The 26,793-nt window shown below is 55.9% G+C and overlaps 1 protein-coding gene across 4 annotated transcripts; it reads right to left on the minus strand.

The window, feature by feature from the left end:
• Positions 1–317: 317 nt before the first annotated feature.
• KANSL3 (KAT8 regulatory NSL complex subunit 3) lies at positions 318–26,541 on the minus strand. Of its 4 annotated transcripts, XM_057402579.1 has the most exons (22): positions 26,309–26,541; positions 24,505–24,678; positions 23,213–23,303; positions 22,924–23,109; positions 22,676–22,807; positions 22,263–22,379; positions 21,229–21,330; positions 21,025–21,096; positions 19,498–19,572; positions 18,903–19,060; positions 18,230–18,293; positions 17,551–17,751; positions 16,593–16,740; positions 15,302–15,379; positions 11,780–11,971; positions 10,119–10,203; positions 9,020–9,174; positions 8,471–8,583; positions 7,725–7,944; positions 7,412–7,545; positions 3,477–3,633; positions 318–1,023 (listed from the first exon to the last, which is right to left on the minus strand). In XM_057402579.1, exons 1-22 carry the CDS (start codon positions 26,527–26,529, stop codon positions 485–487), a joined length of 3,414 nt encoding a protein of 1,137 aa, XP_057258562.1. In that variant the 5' UTR covers positions 26,530–26,541; the 3' UTR covers positions 318–484. The 4 variants fall into 4 exon arrangements, with proteins under 4 accessions (XP_057258562.1, XP_057258559.1, XP_057258560.1 ...); XM_057402576.1 differs by lacking the exons at positions 11,780–11,971; positions 26,309–26,541 and having other exon boundaries at positions 24,505–24,663; XM_057402578.1 differs by lacking the exons at positions 3,477–3,633; positions 26,309–26,541 and having other exon boundaries at positions 888–1,023; positions 24,505–24,663.
• Between the last annotated feature and the right edge of the window lie 252 nt (positions 26,542–26,793).

The raw sequence follows: 26,793 nt of genomic DNA on the forward strand, positions 1-26,793 counted from the left end.
CCCTTTGGGAAGCAGGATTCAAGTGCTCAGGGTGCAGCAGAGCTGGCGGATGGGATGGAGACACACAGAGCATCGGGATTATCCCCGCTTCCCACAGAAACCAATTCACAGCCATAAGCTCTGTGCGGGGGGAACACATTTATCCAAACCATGGTGCCCAGCTCGGCCTCACCTCATCATCTCAGCACCCACTTTGTGGCTCAGGGCCCTTCTGCTGCTTCCCTCCTTTCAAACACGAGCTGCTGGGAAAAGCAGGCGAGGGCTGGGATACCCTGAAGCTGCTTTGGGAAGGGACGTGGGCAATGAGGGGAGTAGAGAACAAGAAAAAGAAAGGTTTATTAAACAGCAACAAAACCACTTGAACAACCCCCCGCTTTGCTCCAGCCCAAGCTTGGCCCGTGGGGCTGCTCCAATCCCACTCCACAGTCGAGCTCAAGTCTTCCCAAATGCCCGTTGTGGATCCATAGGGATCCCGGGGGGGTCCCTACGGCTTCTGGCCGAGCGTGGGCCCTGCCGTGGCGATGACGGAGGAGCTGCTGCCCAGGGTTATGAGCGTGGTGCCAGCCCCTCCTGGCAGCACCCCTTGGGACAGCAGCTGTCTGCTGGCCAGAGCCTCTCTGCTGTGGATGATGGTGCTCCCCTCGTCCACCACAGAGGGAACCCTCCCCAGGGTCTCCACTGCCCCCAGAGCATGGCCGAGGGCTGCAGCGCTCTTGGTCAAGCTGACCTTCTCCCCGACGTGTCCCAGGGGTCCATCACCCTTCACCGTGGCCAGTGTTGAGGTCAGGATGACCGTCTTGGAAGCAGTCTGCAGGACCTTCGAGTGCACCAGGCTGGCGGGAGGGCTGGGGTTGCTGGCAAGGGTGACAGCACCAGTGGCAGAGGAGGAGGAGGAGGAGGAAGGCTGGATGCTCGGCAGCTTGAGGGGAACAGAGGTAGCCTCAGCCAACACAGACTTGGTCAGTGCAGACAGCTTGGCGTCCGACATGACGTACAGCGTCTTCATGGGGCTGGTGGTGGTCACTGTGGAGAAGGGGACAGCGTGGTCAGTGCCCACAGGGGCACGGTGCCACACGGCTGCTGCCCCAGTGGCAAGGTCACAGCTATTGACACTGAACAGAAGCCCTGGCCTTGGCCTTGACCCCAAAACCAACGCCAGCACCATCACAGCCTGGGCAAGGAAACCACAACAGCCAAACTGAGGCACCATCAGCCCGCTCCTCTCCAGAACCACCCAGACCCCCCAAGGAAGCCTCCTTTCTTCCTGCAGTGCCTGATCTTCCCCCAACAGAAGTCCTCTCCTGCTGGGACAGGGTGTCATGGCTCCTCCTCGGGCAAGCCCGCTCCAGCTTGCCCCATCCTCCCTGCTGAGCTGCCACAGACCACACTGAGCTCATGATGCTCTCCGTGGCCTGGCTCAAGGTACCACATTTCATGGCATCTCCACTCCATCCCACAGGCAGCACTGGGATGCTCAGACCCTCATCATGCTGCACCCCAGGAAGCAGCTAAAAGACTTCAGGCTTTGTGCAATGAAGGCCTCTGAGTCCTAAGGCAAAGGCAGAGGTTGTTACCCAATCCAAGTCATCTCCACAGGCCAAAGAGCAGAGGGTAGAGAGACCAAGAGAACCTAATCATTGGGTTTAGATGAGCTCAAGGGATAGGGAAAAGAGCCTGGAGACCTGCTGCTGGTTAAAGACAACACGGGCCACAAAGACCCCAGCCTGGAGCAGCCCATGGTTTGCCCCTGCAGTCGCCAGAGTTGGCTCCATCCCTTGGGAATGGGCACCAAGGAGTGGAAAGCAGCAGACCCAGCACGCTGGGTCACCTGGCAGCAGCAGCACATCTCAGCATCAGAATGCAACACAAGAGCGACCTGGAGCTGTTGGAGCAAGGCCAGAGGAGGCCACAGAGCTGCTGTAAGGGCTGGAGCAGCTCTGCTCTGGAGCCAGGCTGAGAGAGCTGGGCTGGGGCAGCCTGGAGAAGAGAAGGCTCCTGAAGGGGAGACCTGAGAGCAGCTCCAGTGCCTGAAGGGGCTGCAGGAAAGCTGGAGAGGGGCTTGGGACAAGGGCCTGTAGGGACAGGCCAAGGGGAATGGCTTTAACCTGCCCGAGGGGAGACTGAGATGAGCTCTTAGGCAGAAGCTCTTCCCTGTGAGGGTGCTGAGGCGCTGGCACAGGGTGCCCAGAGAAGCTGTGGCTGCCCCATCCCTGGCAGTGCTCAAGGCCAGGTTGGACACAGGGGCTTGGAGCAAGCTGCTCCAGTGGAAGGGGTCCCTGCCCATGGCAGGGGTTGGAGCTGGAGGAGCTTTAAGGTCCCTTCCAACCCAAACCAACCACTCTGTGATTTTATAATCTCCGATACAGCAGCACCAAAGTGTTCCTCACTCATCAGAGGTGTCACTGTGCCACAACCACCACCAGTGCAGTGTGAAACTGTCCCTAATGAAGCGCCTCGAGTGAGGAGGACACAGAACAAAGGCTGACAACAACTGCCTAACCAGGATGGGACCAGTGACCCCATCATCCTGAGGTCCACGAGGGCAGGACAGTGGAAACAGGCCAGTGGAAACTCCAGCCACCCCATGCAGGCTGGGGAAGCAGCACCCAGATGCGATGATGCTGTTTGACATCAGCAATGACCGCTCCATGAAACAAAGTGTTTGGAACGTTTCCTGCACTAAAACCCTGCAGCTCCAGCAGCTCTCACAAACTGATCCTCCCTGCTGCCCACAAAGCCAACCTGAACCTCCAGTGGAAGCAGCTGAAGTTCTCCACAGGTCTGACTTCACCCACTGGCTCTGACAAGTAACAAAAGGAACACAAAAAAGCCACGCTCAAGTCCACTTAAGCCCAGTGCTTCTGCACCTCTCTGCTGAGTCTGAGTGTCTGCAGAGTCAATCAGTTGGGTTTAATTCCTGCCAGGTCAAACGCGGGCACCACAGAGCTGCCCCTTTGGCCTTCTGGGCAACTGGCCCAGCCGCAGCGAGCCCCATCCACCAGATCCAGGCTGAGGGCTGACTACAGCTCACAGTGACACTTGGAAATCAGCTGGACCAAGGAAAAGGAAAGCTCTGGCTCAGCAGCGGGCTCTTTGGTACCGAAGCCGCTTCCAAGGATGCAATGGAGCCTTTGAGGATGCGATGGAGCACGCCACTGCTTAAGTCTAAGGCTACAGGCCGGGTAGTGGCTCTCAGCAGTGCTTTAGCTGTAGATAGATGGGTCTGCACAAGAGCATGACGGGGCCCTCATGACAAACTGCAGGTAGAGCCTTCCGTGTCTGGGCTCAAGTCTCACAGCCTCCTCTCCTGCAACAGCTCACAAATGGCTGCACGGAGCCAGAACCCCTTGTGCAGAGAAGCCACTGGGGAGCCTAACTGGAAGCGATGGGCTTCAAAAGGGCACGCCTCACCCGGCGGCACGGCTCCAACCCGGCCTCTGCTCCTCGCCCATCCCCACGAGTGCCATGCGCCTCACCTACGGGTGCTGCCGCGGGCAGGCGCGCCGCGGGGTCGGCAGGAGCCATCTCTGCACCAGCCTGGGCTTTGCTGAGATCCATGTGAGGCAGCAGCTTGCCAGGAGAGGCGGCGCTGGAGGCTGGGCCGGCCACGTTCCCACCAGCACCGTCTGGAGCCTGGAAGGGTTAAAGTAAGGGAGAGCTGCTGGAAATGCCCCCTATTGAGGATACAGCATCTGGGGATCTGTGCTAGACCTCACCTAACACAGCAGAGCACATCCTCTGCCTGCTTCTCCTTGCCTTGCCCTTGCTTCCAACCTGGCATTACCAAGACCGGCACTAACTCCTTGCCTTTCTGCAGAGGGGAATGGGGTGGCTCTATCCCCATCCCTGCCGTCAGGGAAATCACTCCTGCTCGTCATTAACCCTCTGCATTAATAGCACAGCAACAGCCAGGAGCTCAGGATTGATTCTCCCAAGTGCAGACCCACTTGGAAGAGCGAGACACTATGACCAGTGGCACCAGTGAAACCTGCATCAGCACACACCATTCTCTGCATCAGAAGAGCTTCCCTCTTGCTTGATGATGTACAACCCCCTCTGATGGTGGCACGTCCTGGAGAGCACTGATCAGCTGCAGTGGAATACCTGGAAATTCCCCATTCAAGAGGTTTTTCAAGTGTTTCTGGAGCTGCTTCACTTGCCTGAACTCTGCCTGGGTGCATCTGGTGTGTGTGCTCCTGTGCTCAACCTGCGGGCCCTCACAGCCCTGAGCTGACACAGCTCAAGCTCCAAAGGAGCTTTCCCAGCTACAAAAGCAGATACTCACCTCTCCAGTCAGACTCCTCTAAGGCAGCTTGCTCACAGCCCTCTACCACTGACAAGCACAGCTCAAGTCTGAGCCCCTCACCAGATGCCCAGGCAGGTCACAGCCTGCTCTGCAGCAAGGTTGGACCACAGCTCCCCTTGTGCCATCCAAAGGATGCTCCTGCCCAAAGCTCGAACCATGGCCTCAGCTTGCAGCTCCAGTCACTGCTGTGGAGATCTTTGTGCCACAAGAGTGTGATGCAGCATCAGCATCACTCCACGCTTTACGGAGCTACTACCAGGATATAACCAGCTGCAGGGAGGGACCCCATACAGAAAGTGTTCAAAGCACTCTGTGGAGCAGTTGCTTGAGGAGAGGAGCTGAAGCTCACTTGCATTTTCATTTTAAAGCCACCCAAACACTCTCGCTGCTTCTCACTCTGCTGCTCACAGAAAGCATCTGCACCAAACTCCCCCGGGAGAGTCCTCAGTCTCCCACCTCCTGGTTTAATGGGTGACCCAATAGATTACATGCCCTGCTACAGGCATCACCCAGCCCCTGGAGGTGAAGAACCACAGTGCACAGCCACAGCAGAGCTGGAATGTCAAAGGGAACCCAACCAACACCACCAGCTACTGCTGAAAACACACGTCTGAGCCCTCAAGTTCTCCTCCAAAGCCTTTTGTAAATGTGCTCATTTACAGGAAGCCCGGTGAGCTTACCCAATCCTGTGTGCTAAAGGGCCAGGGAGCTGATGTCAGGGGCTATAATTAGCTCCAAAAACACAGAGCTCATGCCATTTCCTGTAACACACAGCTTTCAGTCTGCTTGTGAAGCAGCTCTCCCAGCCCGCTGCACAATGAAGCCCTACCTTAAGCACACAAGCTCAGCACTGTAGGGGGAAGTCACAGTGTGTGATCCAGTATCCAGTTCCAAGAGCCTTAAACATTAAGCTGTATGTGATGCTGCTCTCCCTGGAGCTGATGTGCACCAGGTTTCATCACAGTGGGCAGTCACTGTGCTGCTGGACACTGAGGGTCCCTCAAAGGTAACAAAGGAGAGCACAGGAGTTCTGATGGTTGATCAAACAGCCTCTGAAGAGCCCAAAAACCGTGTCCAACATGGATGAAGAAGGAAAGCATCTTGGCTGGTGACACAGACATGGGATTGAGCACCCTCAGCAAGTCTGCCCAGGACACCGAGCTGTGTGGTGCTGGTAACACGAGGGAAGGGATGGGATCCACAGAGACCTGGAGAGGCTGGAGGGATGGGTCCATGCAAACCCCATGGAGTTCAAAATGCAAGGTGCTGCCCATGGGTCAGGGCAATTCCAAGCACAAACACAGGCTGGGGGAGGCTGGATGGAGCAGCCTTGAGGAGAAGGACTTGGGGGTGTTGGGTGAGAAGCTCAATGTGACCCAGGACATCCAGCTCTGGGGCAACAGCACCTGGGGGACGTGGAGCTGCTGGAGCAAGGCCAGAGGAGGCCACAAAGATGCTGCAAGGGCTGGAGCAGCTCTGCTCTGGAGCCAGGCTGAGAGAGCTGGGCTGGGGCAGCCTGGACAAGAGAAGGCTCCTGAAGGGGAGACCTGAGAGCAGCTCCAGTGCCTGAAAGGGGCTGCAGGAAACCTGGAGAGGGGCTTGGGACAAGGGCCTGTAGGGACAGGCCAAGGGGAATGGCTTTAACCTGCCCGAGGGGAGACTGAGATGAGCTCTCAGGCAGAAGCTCTTCCCTGTGAGGGTGCTGAGGCACTGGCACAGGGTGCCCAGGGAAGCTGTGACACTGTCCATGTTACAGTACCCAAGACCACTACATTCACAACAGAACCCCCTCTCTGACTCAGCACCTTTTACTTTCAACTCAACCACACCAAAACTTAACCTAGGAAGCCAGAAGGCAGCCGGGATCCTTGCGACAGTACCTGGCATGTGTCGAGAGTCCAGATATTGAGACCTTTTCCTAACTGTCAGAGATCCACCTTCAAGAGGAGATCTGTATCCAACAGTCACCACCTTGGAGCACACACTCAGCACACCATAAACTGGTTTCAGCAGCACAGCAGCAAGAAGGAGCAGGAACTGGGGTCAGGGAGAAGGTAACAGTGCAGTATCCCAAACTCCCACAGGGCCCAGCCTCACAACAGGGCATCTACTTTGCTGACAGAGCTGAGCACGAGCAGCTTGTGCCCAGGCAGCCCCCAGCATCCTGGCCTGGATCAGCACCAGTGCGGCAGCAGGGCCAGGGCAGGGATTGTGCCCCTGCACTGGGCACTGGTGAGGCTGCACCTCAAATCCTGTGTTCAGCTCTGGGCCCCTCACTACAACAGAGACATTGAGGGGCTGGAGTGGGGCCAGAGAAGGGCAATGGGGCTGGAGCAGGGCCTGGAGCACAAGTGTGATGGGGAAGGGCTGAGGGACCTGGGGGGTTCAGTCTGGGGGGCACCTGATCGCTGCCTACAACTGCCTGAGAGGAGGATGGAGCCAGGAGGGGCTGGGCTCTGCTCCCAAGGGATGGGACAAGAGGAAACGACCTCAAGCTGCCCCAGGGCAGGTTTAGATGGAGCTGAGGAACAATTCCTGCCCCAGAGGGTGCTCAGGCATTGGAACAGGCTGCCCAGGGCAGGGCTGCAGTCACCGTCCCTGCAAGTGCTCACACACTGTGGGTACAAGGCCCTCAGTGCCATGGGTTGGTGGTGGCCTTGGCAGGGCTGGGAATGGTTGGACTGGATGAGCTTAAAGCTCTTTTCCAACCTGGTTGATTCTGTGATGGTCAGAAGCAGCATCTTCAAGACCCCAACTCTCTTGCCTGAACAGACAGGTGGGAGCTTTCCTCCTCCCACCAAAACCTGTCTCTGCCAAAACCTGGAGCTTTAGGAACAAATCCTGTGCTGATGTCAGCTTCTGGAGTCCAGCTGGAGATCTCCTCAGTGTGGTCCTACTGGGCTATGGAGCACAACCAACCCTGCTGCTAACAGACATGAAGGGGTGTCCTAACAACCCTTTCTGTGCAGCCTCAAAGTGCTCATGACACCCAACAGACATGCCCAGGGACACTTCCCCCACGACAGCCCTTGACTGTGATGGTCAGAAAAAGCTCACAAGAGCAGCAGTGGACACGTTCCTTACGGAGAAGATGCCAGAAGTTACCTGAGGTGCCTGTGTGTGCATTGCCTGCTCCTCAAGCTGGGGCTGCACAGTGCCCATGGCAGCCTGGCTCAGTGTGGTCACGCGGCTGGGCTGCCCTCGCAGCGTCACAGTAATGGTCGTGGGGGCCTTCAAGCCTGGAAAACACACGTGCAACACGTTCCTGAGACACATGGAGGCCACATTCACCAACCTGGGGGCATCAAAAACCTCTTCCCATGCTCAGGAATCCCCCAGATAGAGCTCAGAGGCAAAATAAGCTTTGGGAACACTGGTCTCGAGGCGATGGGGTGCTTCAGACACCCCTGTCCCTCACCTGCTGCCTGGTTGGAGATCTGAGCCAGGCCAGGGAGGCTGCTGGCCAGCTTGGCCAGGCCCCCATTCGTCAGCAGCTGGTGAATGGCTGTGGGCTTCCCACCCGCTGAGGCTCCCAAGGACAGAGAGGTGGCAACGGGGATGGTGCGGACGACGGTGCTGGTGTCTGTGGTTATAGCGCTCAGGTTCTGGATAGGTGCAGGGGTCTTCACAGCTGAGGTCTGGAAGGAGAAGAAGAAGCAGTGAGAACCTGGAAGGAAGCCAGAGGTCTTTCGAGTCTCCACACATCATCCTGGTGGCCACGAGCAGGTCTAAATGCAAGTGAACTCGTCCCTTCCAGTCTGCACACCCTTGTTTCAACTTGACCACGAGAAACTCTGGCTCCTCTTCTAAGGAAGCCACCAGGGCTGAATGGGCTTATCTCCAGCTGAAGTTGCCTGAGACACCACAGGCATGTGTCTCCACATAAGAACACAGATCCCCCCAGTTCATCCTCTGTCTCCTTTCCACCATTTTCTAGGTGAAAATCCTCCAGCCCTGCTTCCTAGACCTCATCACTGGAATCCTTAGCCCACATCTGCAGGCTGCCAGGGCTTGGATGCATCACTTCAGCTGCAGTTCACACCTACCCCATCATCCCTTCTAGTTCTGAAGCACACAGGGCCTATGAGGGATCCCCTTTGACTCCTTTACCCTGCTCAGAGCTTCCCTCCAGCACGGGATCTCTGATACCTGGAGGCTGCATACCTGCACGGGCTGCCCAGCAGCAGCCACACTGGCTGGAAGGGGAGATGACTTGGTCCCAATGTCCTGCAGGCTGAAGCTCAGCCCTTGCAGCAGGCTGCTGGCAGATGCTGCTCCTAAAAACAAATGCAACGAATAACATGAGGCTTGGAGAATTCAGCAGCACGATGGAATTCCAGGTGTGCTGCATGGCAGGCAACCGCAAAGCTGCTCCTTAAAGAGGAGCATCCCAAGCAGCCCGCCTCGAGGTTGGGATCCTCCCAGCCACTCTACACACACAGTCCAACCCATTTCACTGCTGCAGCTACCAGTGAGGTTAGATGTGAGACCTGGGAGCAAGAGGAGGTCGGGTTTGGTGTCTCAAAGCATCATGACATTGAAGTGACACAATTAACAAGTCACCTGCAGCCTCACTCAATGCATCCCATGGGATCTCAAACGCTGCCTCAGCCAAACCCAAAGCAACCAGAGAATGCAAGAAAGGATCCACCAAACCATTCTGAACCTGCTTTACCTTTTACATTCACAAGAGACATGGAGAGAGGCAGGTACCTTGGAGGGTACTGGCTGGCTGGGCCTGCAGGCAGTGGGTGCTGCTGGCCACCAGCCTGCTCTGCAGGGCATGGAAAGCACTGGGTGTCGTGCTGCTGGGGATCACAGAGGATGGAGCAGGGCTCGTGGAGGAGGTTTCTGTTGCTGAACTCAGCCTGCAGAGCAAACAGGAGAGAAGATGAAGAGACTGGTTAGCAATGTGAGCTGGCTCTGCCAGGGACTGTCACGAGCCTAAAGCAGGGCTCCTGGAAGCATAAGGCTACAAAATGAGCTACAAAAACCCAAAGCAAGTGATGTTTCCCTGCTGTTTCCAGAGCAGGTAAAACAAGGAGCACTTCCACCAAAAGTGGTGTATTTCCAAATTGGAAGTGAGCTTGTTCCATGTCTGCACCTACCTCCATGGGCTGTGCAGCCCTGCCCAAGAGGAATCTACCCTGTAGTGATGCTTCTCCTTTTTAGAACCCACTTGCTGCTTGGAAACAGCTCTTCTTCCTCTCCCTTCCCACATCAGAGTCCAGTTCTCCAAAGCTTGGATTGATTTAAAAGGGAAAACACTGATGTGAGATCTCAACATCAGATTCATTTCCCAGCATAAATCCCACGAGCCAATATCAAGGCTTCTTCAGGCTGCCCAAGGAAGTTGTGAATGCTCCATCCCTGGCACTGTTCAAGGCCAGGTTGGACACAGGGGCTTGGAGCAAGCTGCTCCAGTGGAAGGGGTCCCTGCCCATGGCAAGGGCTTGGAGCTGGATGAGCTTTAAGGTCCTTTCCAACCCAAACCATTCCATGATTCTTTAACCTATCTCTGGAAAAGAAAGCTTGGCTGTCAGAGGGAATGCAGGGCAGAACTAAACACCCCATTTCTGGCAAAGACATCACAGTCATTCCAAAGGCAGAGATGGGATTTGGGGAACCACATACAAATATAACTTCTGCCATTCTCCAACTCAACTGCTGGTTGAGAAACAGAGCTCAGGAGCCTCCTGCACCTCCCAAAACTCCAGTCACAAGTCAGACACCAGCAAGCTCCCCATGCAGAACCCACCCTGTTGTGGTGCCTCCCATCAGCAGCCTGTCCCATAGACCCCAGTGCACTCACTTGGGGGTGGTGAGCAGTCCTGAGAGCTCCTTCACGCCCGGCACAGCCTGGCCAACAGCCACGGGGACCGGCTTCCCAGCGACCACTGCAAGAGAACAGAAGAAGGAATGTCCCTTTCTCTCCTCTGGGAGTCTCCAGGGATGCCCCATCTCTCACACAGCTCCCCACGGGCTCATCCTGCTCACAGAGCACCTCCTGAAGGAAAGCTCTGCCGCAGACACGCTCCAGCTACCGGAGATGGGAGCATCCAACAGAGCAGAGCTGTGGCTAAAAACCAGAAAGTTGCCATAGTGGAAGTGTTACAAGAGACAAAATGGAAGGAATCAGCTTCATAGATCTCTAAAGCAGTCAAATCTCACACCCTCAGCATCAAATCTCTCTCCTAAACGTTATCTGCTCTTAATCCCCTCTTCCTAATCCATCACAGCACGGATCTAACACCTCAGCACAGCAGTTTGGACCTGGCTGGTTGCTACTGATGGAGTTTGGTCCCCATCCTTTAGAACCACTTTACAAAATACACAGGGATGCAACAAGTCACGAGATGTGTTTATTGCAGCTTTTGAGGGATACAACTGAGTCTGGCTGGTGCCTTCCTCTGCTCACACGCACGGTTAAAGGGAATTCTTGCTTTGGTTCATGTTTTACTTCTGCAATTCATTTCCTTTCTGTGGAAAGAAGTAAAGTTTGGAAAATTAAAATAAGAAGATTCCAGTCTGCAGAGATTTGCAAAGCTGCCAGGAGAGGAACTGGGACCTTCAAGGATGCGTGGTGCTTAATCCTATTTCCCAGTTCAAAGGAACTCCTGAAGTAACCACGAGGTGCTTCCGAGGGAGTGGAATTCTCTCTCAGCTTTGAACCCCTGTGATTTCCTCCCAGAATGGAGACATGACCTTTCCATCCTGCCCTGCACTGAACTAGCACTGACAATGAGAACTGCTGGGCACATCTGGAGCGCTGCACTCCACCACGAGGAAGACACAGACGTGAGGAAGATGTATGGGCCAGCACCAAGGCAACATCCTCCAGGTCTAGGGTGAGAGCAGCCAAAGCTTTCAGCCTCCCTTGTGAAGGCTCAAGGGGAAGAAGATGGAGCACATCACCTCTTCTTGGACAGCAGGGCCTCTGCAAGGTGGGTTTTCCCAGCCACAGAGGCAGGAGATGAGCTGGAATTTTATGTGTATCAAGTGTGTATTGTGCCACTCAAGGGCCAAAGGGGATGAGCAGAGCGGGACATTCGGCTGCATCTTGAAGTCTGGACACACAAAGGACTTCCAGAGGAAGGAACATCACCATCATCCCTAAAGCAGGAGCACGATCCAGGTGAGAGCTTCATTCAGGAGCAGAACTGGAGGTGCACACGACCTACTTGGAGCAAGGGGTCCACCAGGACCTTCCTGCTTCCAGCAGCGCTCAATGCCTCGGAGGAAGGAGCCAAATTCCCCTTGGCTGCCACGGAGCACTTCACTGGAGCGTGCTATAGCAAAGAGAGGCTCCTGCCAAGCTGCTGCGTGCTGCGAGCCCCCACGCTCCCCAGCTCTCCCCACGGCACTCACACCTTGAGGCTCAGCCTGGTTTGTGCAGCTCACAGCTCCCTCCCCACGGGGCCCAGCACCGAGCCCGCTCTCTGGTTCAGCAGCAGCTGTACAATCACAACTCACTTTCTGCCTGGGTGCTGAGGGCTGCTCCGTTCCCCACGCCAGCAGCATCGCCGTGAGACACAATGGTCACCTTGATTTTGGCGCGTTTGGAGGGTTTGGTGCACTGGGTCGGGCTGGGGGTCTGGTGCCTCTTCAGCTGCACACGTACATCATCTTTGTCAGCCCCTTCCGAGTGCTCTGAGGACACTGGAACTAGGGGACACAGAAGGAGCTGTTTGAAAAGTGGTGGCCGGTCCCTCGAGGTCAGCGCTGCTCCCAGGTGTGGAGAAGGGACACATGCCCATGCACGCTTCCAGAGCTCCCTCCATGCCAGCCTTGCCCATCTCCCATGCACCAGGAGCTCACACATCTCCTTTTCACCATCTACTTCATCTTCCACATGCCCTAAGCTCCTGGTTTAGGGCCAGGACTTCACTTAAGCTATATACAGCACTTAAGCATATACAGCACATCACAGCACATAAAGCCTGTCTTGCCTCTGTGGCGAAGGAAAAGAGATGCCTCCAGTGATAGCACATCTCCTCATGGACACTTCTCATTTAACAATGAATCCTGGCATCAGACCTCTCCAACATCCCTCAGCTCCAGGTGAGGGGATGAGGATGCAGAGACTCACAGAGCTGGTGCTGCCAGTGCTGGATTAAAGCTCAGCCTGCTCCTGACACACCAGCAAAGGTATGTGCATGCCTGCCATCCAGCACATCCCTTCCAGTGCTCCTCACTGGCCCTCCAGGAGCTAAAGCACAGGCATTTTAAAGGCACTGAGCAAAGCAGCATGAGCACAGGAGGTGCTGCAGCAAAGCCAAGCCCCAGATACCCTGCACTGCTTGAGACTACGGGGGAAAACCACAAGCTGGGATTTCTCTTCCACATCAATGGCTTCTTTTGCCGTCATGTCCTTGACACATCACATCCTGCCCAGAGCATGAGCTTGCCAGGGCCAGGGCTACCCAAAACAGCCGAGAGAAGCACCTCTGGGCAGCTCAGGCACAAAACACAGTCAAGAGCTGCCACATCCTGCCCATCTGCTCTCCATGGGTCTCCCACCACTGGTGTAGGATCATCCAGCCCTCTCCATGCAAAGCTCCTGCAGACCACTGCTGGGCCAGCTAAGTCCCTTGCTCCAGATGGTCCTGAGTGTCCAAGCTGTGTAGTCAACAACCCAGGGGCCAAGATGCACATACCTTTTCATTTACATATAGATAAATATGGATATATTACATACAATCAATATAGATGTCCATGCGTGTCTGTGTATGCATTTACAGCCTCCCCTGCTTACCACCCATAAACCTCTGAACTGGGCGTACAACAAGACTGTGGCCAAAACCCTACATGTCAGACAACTCCTAGCATTCTGGGGCCACTCCTCTCCCCAGGGTAAGTGCCAAGATTGGTGTCCTGATCCCCACAGCTGAACATCATAGAATCACCATTAATTTGGTTGGAAGGGACCTTAAACCTCATTCAGTTCCAACCCCCTGCCACAGGCAGGGACCCCTTCCACTGGAGCAGCTTGCTCCAAGCCCCTGTGTCCAACCTGGCCTTGAACACTGCCAGGGATGGGGCAGCCACAGCTTCTCTGGGCACCCTGTGCCAGCACCTCAGCACCCTCACAGGGAAGAGCTTCTGCCTAAGAGCTCATCTCAGTCTCCCCTCGGGCAGGTTAAAGCCATTCCCCTTGGCCTGGCCCTACAGGCCCTTGTCCAAAGCCCCTCTCCAGGTTTCCTGCAGCCCCTTTAGGCACTGGAGCTGCTCTAAGCTCTCCCCTTCAGCAGCCTTCTCTTCCTGTGCCTCCCACCCTCCTGCAAACATGCACGATCCAAATCAGCATCCAGAGACCTCTTCAGGCGTGCACAGACCCCAGGCACCAAAGCCACCCCCCACAGTGCCACCAGCCAAGCAGGGCAGTGAAAGGGCACATGCACAGGCAGCGGCATGAGGTGCCCCTCAAAGCAAGCAGTGACCCAACATCCCTTTGTGTCCCCACTGCAGGAGAGAGGAGCCCACTTCTACTCGCACTGGGGCTGCGTGCTCAGGAGCACAGAATGGTTTGGGTTGGAAAGGACCTTAAGCTCATCCAGCTCCAACCCCCTGCCACGGGCAGGGACACCTCACACTAGAGCAGCTTGCTCCAAGCCCCATCCAACCTGGCCTTGAACATGCCCAATCATCCCACTCCCAAAGCTGTGCGACCCAGCTCCTACCTCACATCTCACTCGTCCAAGCCAGTGTAGTAAAGAGCTCAGAGATCTCAATCTGCTTTGGATCAAAACAGAGGCCAGGCTGGTGCCAGCCTCTCCACACATCCCCACCAGCACAGGAACAGCCAGTGTGCTTCCTCTTCCCAGCTGATGCTGCGTGGGAGGACTCTGGATAAGCACAGGGCTCTGTGTGTGTGCTTCCAGGCCAACCTCATCACACAGGGGAGGGCACAAAACAAGGCTTGAGGCAGAAAGAAACCTTTAGACGAGGCTGAAAGGAGAAAGAAACCTTTACACCAACCAGCCCAGACAATCCCTGCCTCGGGAGCTGTTGCCACAGTTGTACACGTGCAGTTTGGCCTATCTGGGGTGTGTTCAAGGAACCTGTATCCTTGGAGTCTCCACATCATGTGGCAAAGTACCACCAGCTTCTCTGCACCCATGGTTTGCCTCATCCAGTTGAAAGCATCAGTAGTGGGCTATGGAGAAAGGCCAATTCCTATCCACATCAATGCTCTCAGCACCCTGGGGTCACCCAATAGGAGAACTGACACCAACAGCCCCCCGGGGCTTGGATTTCAGCTCCTCCTCATCTCCTAATCCCAGATCCATATAGTCACTGCCTTTCAGGATGGCAAAACATCTCTTTACATGTGCTGTGGATCCCCAACCCTCAGAGCAACACATACACATCCCTCTGCGTGCACCAGCACCCAGCACGAGATAGCACAGGACTACAGACTGCTCACTCCACGTCCCCTGGTGCAGACAGCATCCCTCTTCCACCCCATCATTATCTTCCCAAAGCCATCCCTGTCCCTGACCTCTCTGCTCTAACTTGCTCTAGGCAAAACCCACTGCCCCACATGTCCACATCTGCCCCTTCAGTGACACTTGTATCTGCTCCTATGTGTTTGGGATGCTCCACCAACACTCATGGTCTCCCAGGCTGCTGTTCACACCCCCCCTCGACCCCAGCACAGGAGCACAGGTTAAATTCACAACCACAAATGTCACCACATCAGTCACAAAGCTTTAGTCCACCAGAGCAAAACCAACTGCCAGCCTCCACAGCTCCATGTACCCACCGGGAGAGGGGAAGAGCTCAGGGGAAGTTATTGCTCTCAGTAGCAAGGAGCCATCAGCTTTAGCTTCAAATACAGCAGTGAGAAAGCAAGAAGCAGGGGGACAAGGGGACACGCTGGGCCACATCCCCAAACCAGTGCAAGGGGAGAGGAAGAGGATGAAAGGAGGTAGCAGAGACAGAGAGAAGGAGGGAGACAGAGAAAGAGACAGGAAGAAGTGAGGAGATACTCACCAAAGAGACATGAAGAGGTGCCAGGAGGAAGAGCTTTCCTCACCAGCATGTTTTGTTTCAGAAAAGCAGCAAACTGAGCTGAAACGAATCAGAGAGAATTACAGTATCACAGCCCGGCTCTGGAGGGGACACACAGCTCCAGGGACACCACTGGGACCCACACAGAGAGCTCCAGACACCACTCAGCCACCGAGCACAACGGAGACACTCCAACCTCCTGCTCCTCACAGCAGTGCAGCACATCCCACACCACAAGAGGCTCCATCCCAGCTTTCACAGACAGCACAGCCCAACAGCAGGAGCTCTCTCCAGCCCCAGAGAGATGAGGAAAAGCTCCAGCACCCAGGAATGACAGCAGGCTTGGCTATGAGAGGCACAGTTTGCTCAGCCAAGTAGTGGCACCAAGCTGGGAGACACCAGCCAGCACTTTCCTGAACAGCTACAGCCACCAAACACAGGCCAGAGGCCACCCTGCCCCAGGGCTCCTGGCATGACAAGGCAGCCCCAACACATCCCATTGCACAGACCTTCCCTCCCATGTGATAGAAACCTCCTCTGCTACAACAAAGGAACAGATTCCTTTAGTCTGTGCTCTCAGAAATTAAGGTTCAACTTCCCCCTGGAGTCAGAGAAAGACTTCAGGGAATGTCAGAGAAACACTTTAGGGAATGTGGAGGGTGACACTGCTGCGGGAGACAACAACAAGGAGAGAAGAGAGGATGGAGAACTACACCCCAGGTGCTGCTGACATTCACCACAAGGAATCATCCCCAATACCCCCATGACCTGCATTCCAGTGTTCACCATTGGGCTGAAGCTGAAGTTTGTAACCAGCATCCAACAGGACAAAAACCATATGGCTGAAGCTGGTTTCTTACTCAGAGCAGGTTTTGCACTGCCATCTGATGCAAGATGACTCTGCAATGACTCAAACCCATTGTTCCAGTCACAATCCAGCCTCAATCACCTCCTCAGTACCTTCATTCTCTCTCCCAAGCAGCCTTTAAGGCTGACACACCACTCAAGGGGCTCACACTTGAATTAAGTGTGGCTATGTGCTGACTTGGTCAGCCAGAAGTTAAAACCCTTCTGCCAAAACACTATTTCCAACCTAATTCCAACCCTCCATCAGATGACAGTGACAGGGGCCAAGCTGCAGGGAAAGCTGCCACAGGGAGCTTAGGATCCAAGACAGGACTCAGAAGACAAGAACCTACACACATCACGACAGAGAAAGACCAAAACTCCAGCTGCTGAGAGGGGAGAGGGTGGGGAAGCTGCAGGGCATTACCTTGGGCCTGCTTGTGTGCGAGGACAGTGTCTGGCCTTGGCACGTGCCTCTTCAGCAGCTGCGTGGGGCCCATCTGGCTGGGCTTCTGCAGGGAGGACACAGCGGCCACTTTGGTCTTGGGGCTTGAAGTGGGGCTGCTGGACAGGTCCTGCTCGAAGAGAAGGAACACATCTTACCCCCGTGTCCCTAAGGAGCAGTTGGAAGCCTGAGTGCAGCAGCACAGCCTTCCCCACGGAGCACATCTGTTTGCCCCACCACAAGCCTCAGGATTCCCCTCACCTCCCTCTTCCAACACACTGATTGACAAGAAGCCCCCCATGACCCAGCTTCAATGTGCACCTGAGCCCAGAACTCCCCCCTGTGCTGGGCAGCACCCCCAGAGCGTGAGCCCCCCCTGGAGCCCTGACCCAGCTCTGGGACAGCAGCACCAGAGGGACCTGGAGCTGTTTGAGTGGGTCCAGAGGAGGCCACGGAGCTGCTGCAAGGGCTGGAGCAGCTCTGCTCTGGAGCCAGGCTGAGAGAGCTGGGCTGGGGCAGCCTGGACAAGAGAAGGCTCCTGAAGGGGAGACCTGAGAGCAGCTCCAGTGCCTGAAGGGGCTGCAGGAAACCTGGAGAGGGCTTGGGACAAGGGCCTGTAGGGCCAGGCCAAGGGGAATGGCTTGAACCTGCCAGAGGGGAGACCGAGATGAGCTCTTAGGCAGAAGCTCTTCCCTGGGATGGTGCTGAGGCGCTGGCACAGGGTGCCCAGAGAAGCTGTGGCTGCCCCATCCCTGGCAGGGTTCAAGGCCAGGCTGGAGCAAGCTGCTCTAGTGGAAGGTGTCTGAAATGAGACAATCTTTAAGGTCCCTTCAACCCAAACCAACCACTCTGTGATCTGATGATAATTCACTGACACAAAAGCATCTGTTAAAAAACCTCAGCCTCCCCCGGCTCAAAGTACCCCAGAGTGAGCCCCCACCTCTGAGCCTGAAGGAGAAGCAGGCACTTTGGCTGCTGGGGAGGCAGGTCTGCTGCTCCTTTCTGGCAGGTCAAAGGACAGATCCCTCCTGGTGGAGTCTCGGGGCTTCTTCTTCTTCTCGGCATCCAGGTCACGGGGATCAGAGCCCGAGTGGCTCTCTGCTCGGGTGAGGACTCCAGTCAAGAAGTCAGCTATTTCATCCTAGGAAGGGTGAAACACAGAGTAAGTGCTGTGCAGGGGTCTCACCAACTCGCCTTCACAGCTTAAAACAAGAAGAGAACAAAAGATTCCTGAAGGGACAAGGCTCTCTCTAATAGTCCACAAAAAGAAACCCTAAAACCTTACAGACAGAGCTTGGCTTCTCATTTAAGCTCATACCCCACTGATTTCTGACACATGGGAGAGAAGCAGGATGGGATCTCCAATGCTCCTGCTTCATTCCCCAGGCAGAGGGTACTGGACAACCTTGAAACCCGCTCTTTATTTAAGGTGCACTACCAGGAAGCTCATGTTTCTCCTCCTGAAAGGAGAGGGACGCTTCCAAATCCCACCCATGAGATAACTCCCTTCAACCCAACCAAGCCTGGCAGGGAGGTTAGAACTTGTGGTGTCACTGAGACATTTTAGCACAGGGTTGGTTTAGAGATAGGAAGTGTAAGAGGAAGATTTCTGTGCTTACCTGGATGCAGCGGTCCACCATGCTCTGGGTGAGGCCTTCTGACTTCTTTTTGGCTTTGCTTATCCTGTTCAATAAACCAGATGGAAGTCAACACGTTGGGTTTCACACTCACAAGAGCATGCCTTCAGTCCCACTATCAGTTTCACATTGCTCTTTCCTCTTCTTCACTGATCATCTCCACTATAGACTTATGATGCTCCAAACCCTTGTCTGTGCTGCTGGGTGCAGCTCTGGCCTCAGCCCAACTCTATTCTCACTCCTTGCTCAGGGTTTTGCTGCAGTTATCCCAAACATACACAAGTCTCCTGAAACCTTAAAAGCCTCTTGCCTCCTGCACGGCTCTTCCAGCCTCCCTCACCCTAGTTCTGGTCACAGCCTCCAAAAGCCATGTATTCCAGAGGCAGGGGAGGCATGAAAGAGCAAATACTTGCTCTGGGGTCATCCCATGCTGTACCCTGGATCTTTACTGGGAGAAATGATACAGACTTATCACAGAAAAACAACCCTCTCTCCAACCTTCCAGGTTTGGAGCAACAAAGCTGATCCTGATGGAGCACGTTTCTGCAGTTCCCATCTGGTTTCGCTACCCAAACTGGGGGTTCATTTGTGCACAGCACGCTGAGATGCTGCCCAGTGTTCCTGGGAAGAGAGGATCCATCCGGGAGAGCGTTACCTGAGGTTGTCATCTGCTCCTCCCACCACCACCATGCTGTTATCAGCTCGTATCTTCTCCCGGAAATCTTCCATGGCTTCCATGTTGCACTGCAGGGAATTCTGCCCGATCACAAAGAGGACAGGGGTCTTCATCTCCAGGAGGGGGTCATCAACATCCTGCAAGAGCAAAGGAACTGTAATCCAGAAGGACCAATCCCGTCTTAGGAGCAAACCTGGGATAAGGCTGAAGTGAAGCTTCCCAGTGGGATTTACACAGCCAGACCAATCCCAAAGGAAACTGCTCCAGAGCTGCACCATGCTCCAGCAAATGCCTTTGATACAGATTCCCACTGCCCTCAGAATCAGCCATTTCAACAGCTCAACCCAACAGTCCCAACGCCATCACACACTGGTCAGTTAATAAAGGAGCAATTTGGGCTCCATATGAATCAACCCAAATTGTCCTCTCCAGGGCAAAAGGCCACAGTGAACAAGTGACCCCACAGATAAGACCCCAGGATGGAGCAAACCTGTGTAACAGCACAGACAAGCCAACATAGGACTCCTCACCCCACTCTTGCTGTTAAATGGCTCCATGTGCCTTTGGTCCTTACCCCTCTGGGGCCATCCACAGTGAGAAGGGGGAATCCAAGGCACACAACTGCAGTGACATACTCCATCACTGAAACCTGGGGGGAAAAAGAGTCAGCAACTCAACAGCTGAGTGCATCAAGGTGCAAACACAGCTCTGCCAGGTCCTGCCAGGCACAGAAACATCTTCCATGCTTAGAACTGGCTTTGTTGGGTTAAAAGAGTGGGGGAAAAGACATGGAGTGGGTCAAAAGACTAATTATATGTGGCAAAGTCCCTACAGGCCCTTGTCCCAAGCCCCTCTCCAGGTTTCCTGCAGCCCCCTTAGGCACTGGAGCTGCTCTCAGGTCTCCTCTTCAGGAGCCTTCTCTTCTCCAGGATGCCCCAGCCCAGCTCTCTCAGCCTGGCTCCAGAGCAGAGCTGCTCCAGCCCTTGCAGCATCTTCGTGGCCTCCTCTGGCCTCGCTCCAACAGCTCCACATCCCTCTTGTGCCATTGTCCCAGAGCTGGACACAGATGAAGTGTGCCAGGGACACAACTGAGGGGGGCAGCGGGCACTTGGGAAGGGAGAGCCACCCTGCAGAATGACCTGGATGGGCTGGAAGAGTGTGCTGAGAACCCCATGATCAGCAAGGACAAGTGTAAAATCTTGCAGACAAGGCAGAAGCTCTTCCCTGTGAGGGTGCTGAGGCGCTGGCACAGGGTGCCCAGAGAAGCTGTGGCTGCCCCATCCCTGGCAGTGCTCAAGGCCAGGTTGGACACAGGGGCTTGGAGCAAGCTGCTCCAGTGGAAGGGGTTGGAACTGGATGAGCTTTAAACTCCCTTCTGACACAAACTGCTCTGTGATTCTCTGATAAAGATGTCATTGTCCCACTCGGTGCTTATCAGGCCACCCCTGGTATACTGGGTACAGTTTTGATCCTTGCTATGCAAAAAAGCTGTGGACAGGCTGGAGAAGGTCCAGAGAAGAGCCACGAAGATGATCCAAGCAATGGGCAGTACATGAAGAAAGGCTGAGAAAGCTGGGTCTGTTCAACCTTGATATGAGAGGGCTCAGGGGAGACCTTATCCCCATGTTCCAGTACTTAAAGGGTGGCTACAAAGAAGCTGGAGACTCTCTTTTGACAAGGACTCGCATGGATAGGACAAGGGGTAATGTGCAGAAGTTACTCCTGGGGAGATTCCAGCTGGACACAAAAGGAAAACTGTTTGCAGTGAGAACAACCAGCCACTGGAATAACCTCAACAGGGAAGTGCTGGACTCCCCACCACTGGACATTCAAGACTTGGCTGGACAGGGTGCTGGGACATCTAGTCTAGCTCATGTTTTGCCTAGAAAGGTTGGACCAGCTGATCCATGAACAACCTGGGATGCTATGGAATTGTCTATGCCCCCAGGACCAGGAAGGGCATCTGTCTCAAAGCCAGGCCTTGGGAAGAGAAAAGGGACAAGCACAACCCTTCTTAAAAAGTCTTAAACCAGCAGCAATTCAAACCTAACTCTGAACTGAAGCTGTCAAGTGGGAGGACGTGAAGGAATCGGGTACTTACGTGACAGGCCACCAAGGCACCGGTGTTCCACCCGATCAGGATGATGGGCTTGTGAGAGAAGTGGCTGTGAATCTATGGGGGAAAGAACAAGACATGGGGGAAAGAGAGGGACAGACAACAGGATGATGATGCCTGGGGTGGGACAACACCTCCAGCAAGGGGAGGAGTGGGATGGGAGCAGCAGAGGTTTGTTGCTGTACTCACCTCGGCCACTTTGCCCCTCACAGCCCCAATCATGTGCTCGAGACACTGCAGTACTCCCACCCCACTGCCGTTGTTCAGCAGGTGGGTGGTGATGGGAATCACCTGAGGGGTGAAAGGGAAGGTCAATGAATAACCAGGGATCTGCTGGGAATGAGCACTGACAACAACTAGCACGGACTGGAACCACATCTGGGCATGAATTTATGCTTCTTGCTCCTTCTTTCCCCTGGGATTCACTCCCACAGAAAGTGAAACCCCCTAAAAACAGGAAATGAAGAATTCCCCCCAGAGACAATCCCTGCCATTCACCTGGCTCTGATACACCCAGTACATCTGCCACATTGATCAGGAGCAGCCTGTATCCAGGCAGAGGACTAAGGTGACCTACAGTCCCCTCCAGCCTCTTTGTGTCGGAGACTCATCAATCCTTCCTAACAGTCACAACACAATCTGAACTGATGAAGATTATCAGGAAGATAATTCACCTTCTCTTCCCTGTGAGGGTGCTGAGGCGCTGGCCCAGGGTGCCCAGAGAAGCTGTGGCTGCCCCATCCCTGGCAGTGTTCAAGGCCAGGCTGGACACAGGGGCTTGGAGCAAACTGCTCCAGTGGAAGGTGTCCCTGTCCATAGCTGGAACTGGAGGAGCTTCAAGGTCCCTTCCAACCCAAACCAGTTGATGATTCAATGAAGATGGATGATATTGGTAAGCAAGAGACCCCAAATGCATTCAATTTGGCCAATTTAGAATCAGACAATGGTTTGGGTTGGAAAGGACCTTGAGATCTTCCAGTTCCAACCCTCCTGCTGTGGGCAGGGACACTTCACACTAGACCATGTCACCCAAGCCTCTGTCCAACCTGGCCTTGAACACTGCGCATCCCCTGTGCAGTGTCTCAAGTGCAGGTGGCAGACACCATCCTCTGCTTTCAGCACAACCAAGTATCTTGGTGCATCAAAGGCTTATAGAACCAAGCTCAACCACTGCAGCCCAGCCTAGTCTGAACCCCCCTCCTTCCAAAACCAGCCATACGAACCTTTCCCAGGCAGGAAAGCTGTGACTGCCAGAACCGGTGCCGTCGGGAAGTGGGGAACATGGAGTTGGAGGGTCCAGAGGAAGCGATCAGGATGAGGGGGGAACCAGGCAATTTGCTCTACAAAGTCCAACAAAGAGATGTGTCAGGGCCAGCACGTTCCCTGCCTGGGACCTCGCTGCCCAGCCTGCACAACAAAGCACGGGGATGTCCATAGCTCATTTCATCCATCCCATTCTCCCCAGGCAAAGCTACCTCAGGACAGTACAGGGGGAAAATGTGTCCCACAGGAGTCCCCCTCACTGAGCAAGTCTAAAGCAGGAGGAAAAGAGCCCAGGAAGCAACAGAGACAGCAAAAGGATAGGACCCCTAAAGCTGATGTGAAACCCACCCTGCAAGCCCCAAGAGGCACTCACTGGTTTATTATGTGACAAGACACCCACTGCTGGGTCCCAAGGTCTCTTCAGCAGCAGAGACAGGGCCTCAGCACCCGCTGCCCCTGTCTTGGTGGTAGAGGAGAGCAGCATCCTGTCGATCAGAGTGGGGATCTGAAACCAGGGGCCAGGAAAGAAGAAAGAAAAGGATAAAAACTCCACCAGCTCCCTTTAATGACTTTATACAAGGAGAACGTAAGGGACAGCAAAGCCTTGCGCTGCTTTATCACCTTTCCTTTAAGTGTCTGCAGAGCATCCAGGTAAGCAGCCAGCACTGGCAAGCTGAGGGTCTCCACTAGCGTTGTGTGCAGCCACTGGATCAGTTTGGTGTCCCAATTGACACTGGCCAGAGCCTGGCGGACCCTCCGAGCGCATTTGTCCACTGCTATCCTCCTCAGGACTGGCTCATTGCAAGCCTAAAAACCAGGAAATCCCAGAGAAACACAGCGATGGGGAAGATCAGGCAATTCCACGTGCATCTAGGGATGCAGGAAGGGAAACGGGGAGGAAAAGCCTTACCCCTTCATTAGCCAAGCGAGCCAGCCTGTCAGACTGCAGAGCCTTGTGAATCTTATTGAACAGCTTGTTCTGGGCCATTGTCCAACCTGTCCTGTCAGGAAACCAGAGGGAGAGACGGAGGTCAGTGTCACACAGACACCCAGGTCCTGCGGGCTGCTGCCCCTTCCCAAAGGCAGCACAGGCAGGTATTGGGTGCTCCAGAACTGATCTACAGCCATGGGCAAAGAGAGTTTTGCTCCTGCACAACAGTTTGTAATGTCAAGACCACCACGAACTGATTGGACTCCAGCTCCAGGGGGGTTGTTAGCAGGGTGGGATATCTACATATCCTCCTTTCCCATGTCTGACATTGGAATATGGCTGGATTGAGGATCTACAACAACTCACTGGCCCAACTGCCTCCAAAGAAAGGAGGCTTTCATGGGAAGTGCGAGGCAAAGGTTCAACAGCCTCTGCCATAAAATCCAGCAGCTTCCACAGCAGGCACTGAGGAAACTGGACTCAAGATGCTGATGACACCGAGCTGTGCGGTGTGGTGACACACCAGAGGGATGGGATCTTAGAGGGACCTGGAGAGGAGGGACCATGTGAACCTCATGGAGCTCAACAAGGCCAAGGGCAAGGTCCTGCCCCTGGGTCAGGGCAATGCCAGGCACAGAGGTTGGGTGGAGAAGTGATTGAGAACAGCCTGAGGAGGACTGAGGGTGTTGGGTGAGGAGAAAATGAACATGAGCCAGCTTCAGTGAGCGCTTGAGCCCAGAACCCCCCCAGTGCTGGGCTGCACCCCCAGAGCGTGAGCAGCAGCTCAGGGAGGGGATCCTGCCCCTCTGCTGGGCTCTGGGGAGACCCCCCCTGCAGCCCTGTGTGCAGTGCTGGGGTCCCCAGCATGAGGGACATGGAGCTGTTGGAGCAAGTCCAGAGGAGGCCATGAGGATGCTCAGGGTTTGGAGCAGCTCCCGTATGGAGCCAGGCTGAGAACGTTGGGGCTGGAGAAGAGAAGATGCGTGGAGACCTCAGAGCAGCTTCCAGTGTGTGAAGGGGGCTGCAAGGATGCTGGAGAGGGGCTCTTCATCAGGGACTGTAGGGATGGGACAAGGGGTGATGGGTTCAGACTGAAACAGGGGGAGTTCAGGTTGGAGATAAGGAAGAAGTGATTTATGTGAGGGTGCTGAGGCGCTGGCACAGAGAAGCTGTGGCTGCCCCATCCCCGGCAGTGTTCAAGGCCAGGTTGGACACAGGCGCTTGGACAACCCCTCAGTGCCCGGCGCTCTCCCCCCGCTGCCCTTTGCTACCTGTTGACGTGCTCCTCCCAGTCGTCGGGCGGCGGGGGGGCATCGGCGTCGGTGCGGGCGAACATGACGTGCCGCTCGCACTCGTTCATCACGCTCCGCGCCTTCTGGTTGTCGTAGAGCGGCACGGCCACCGGCGTCACCGTCTCCACGTCGATGGGCACGACGTCGGCCTCCCTGCCGGGAACGGGGGGTGCTTTAGAGGAGGGGAGCACTGAGGGTCCCTAACCCAGGGCTCCTGCTCTGAGCCCCGGCAGCTCCCTGCACCCACAAGCCCACAGGATAACCCCCTGCCCCACACTCTCCCTTTACACACCCCCTCAGCCCCACACAGATGTCTCAGGGTAGTCCCCAGCCCTACTTATCCCAAGCCTATAGGTCCCCAAGTCTCCCCTTCACAGGGCCCTCAGGAACACCGCAGCACCCACACAGATACCTTAGACCCACAGACCCCCACACACACCTGCCCCACAAGCCCTTCAGCCCCCACACAGGCCCCTGAGGGCCCCACTCAGCACCCACACAGACTCTTCAAGATCCCCTCCAGCCTCTCAGCAACCCCTCAGCCCTACATAACCCCCTGAGCCTGCCCCACAGACCCCTGGGGGCCACTACCCAGCCCCACATAGGCCCCTCAGCCCCACAGAACATCCCTCAACCCGTCCCCAGACCCCTCAGCCCCACATCCCCCACACAGGCCTCTCAGCCCTACAAGGCGCCCCCACGCCCCACATCTCCCCGCTAAGCCCTTCAACCCCATAGGCCCCACATCTCCCTACAGGGCCCTCCTCATCCGCACAGACCCTTTAGCCCCACATCCCTCCCACACGCCCCTCAGCCCTATAAGGCACCCTCAGGCCCCACATCTTCCCCCCTAAGCCTTTCAACTGCACAGGCCCTACATCTCCCCACAGGGTCCTCCTCATCCGCACAGACCCCTCAGCCCCACATCTCCCTCACAGGCTCCTCTACCCCACAGGCCCCACATCTCCTCACAGGGTCCTCCTCATCCTCACAGACCCCTCAGCCCCACATCTCCCCCACAGGCTTCTCTGCCCCACAGGCCCCACATCCCCCCCACAGACCCCTCAGCCCCACCATAGGCTCCTCTGCCCCACAGGGCCCACATAACCCCCACAGACCCCTCAGCCCCACATCCCCCCCCATAGGCCCCTCTGCCCCACACCCCCCCCCATAGCCCTCTCTGCCCCACAGGCCCCACATCTCCCCCACAGACCCCTCAGCCCCACATCTCCCCCACAGCCTACCCACAGGCCCCTCAGCCCCACATCTGCCCCACAGGCCCCACATCCCCCCCACAGACCCTCAGCCCCACATGCCCCCCACGGGCCCCTCAGCCCCACATCCCCCCCACAGACCCTCAGCCCCACATCCCCCCCACAGAGCCCTCATCCCCACATCACCCCCACAGACCCCTCATCCCCGCATCCCCCCCACAGACCCTCAGCCCCGCATCTCCCCCACAGACCCCTCAGCTCCACATCTCCCCCACAGGCTCCTCTGCCCCACAGCCTACCCACAGGCCCCTCAGCCCCACATCGCCCCCACAGACCCTCAGCCCCACATCCCCCCCACAGACCCTCAGCCCCACATCCCCCCCACAGACCCTCAGCCCCACATCCCCCCCACAGACCCTCAGCCCCACATCCCCCCCACAGACCCTCAGCCCCACATCCCCCCCCCAGACCCCTCATCCCCACATCCCCCCCACAGACCCCTCAGCCCCACATCCCCCCCACAGACCCTCAGCCCCACATCCCCCCCCAGGCCCGCAGGCCGCGCTCACAGGCCGGCTCCGGGCTGGCGCCGCGGGGTGAGGAAGAGCATGCGGGTGGGCCGGGCGGCGCTGGCGTCGGGGTGCGCGCTCCAGGGCTTGGCGTAGCTGTGGTCGAGGCAGACCAGGTCCAGCTCCCGCTCGTGCGCCGACAGCTGCAGCAGCAGCGACGTCCCCATCCTCCGCGCCGACCACTGCAGCTCCCGCTCCCGGTCCCCCCCGCGCTGCGACATGGCCCTGCTACCGTCGCGGGACATGGGGATACAGGGACATGGGGACACACAGACATGGGGACACAGTGAAATGGGGATATATGGATACAGGGACATGGGGATGTACGGATACAGGGACATGGGGACACACAGACATGGGGATACAGTGAAATGGGGATATATGGATACAGGGACATGGAGATACAGGGACACAGGGACATGGGGGCACAGGGACATGGGGATACAGGGACATGGGGATATATGGATACAGGGACATGGAGATAC

This window comes from Pezoporus wallicus, unplaced genomic scaffold (assembly GCF_028554395.1).
Source record: "Pezoporus wallicus isolate ANWC-B61680 ecotype Strahan unplaced genomic scaffold, APGP_CSIRO_Pwel_v1 contig_2348, whole genome shotgun sequence".
NCBI classification, from domain to species: Eukaryota; Metazoa; Chordata; class Aves; order Psittaciformes; family Psittacidae; genus Pezoporus; species Pezoporus wallicus.

Coding starts and splice junctions, on each gene's coding strand:
- KANSL3 (XM_057402579.1), bottom strand. CDS start 26,529: ATGTCGCAGCGCGGGGGGGACCGGGAGCGGGAGCTGCAGTGGTCGGCG. Junction 19,061..19,497: donor CTGTGGATGGCCCCAGAGGG/GTAAGGACCAAA, acceptor TTGCTCTTGCAG/GATGTTGATGACCCCCTCCT. Junction 1,024..3,476: donor GCCCGCGGCAGCACCCGTAG/GTGAGGCGCATG, acceptor CCTTCTCCACAG/TGACCACCACCAGCCCCATG.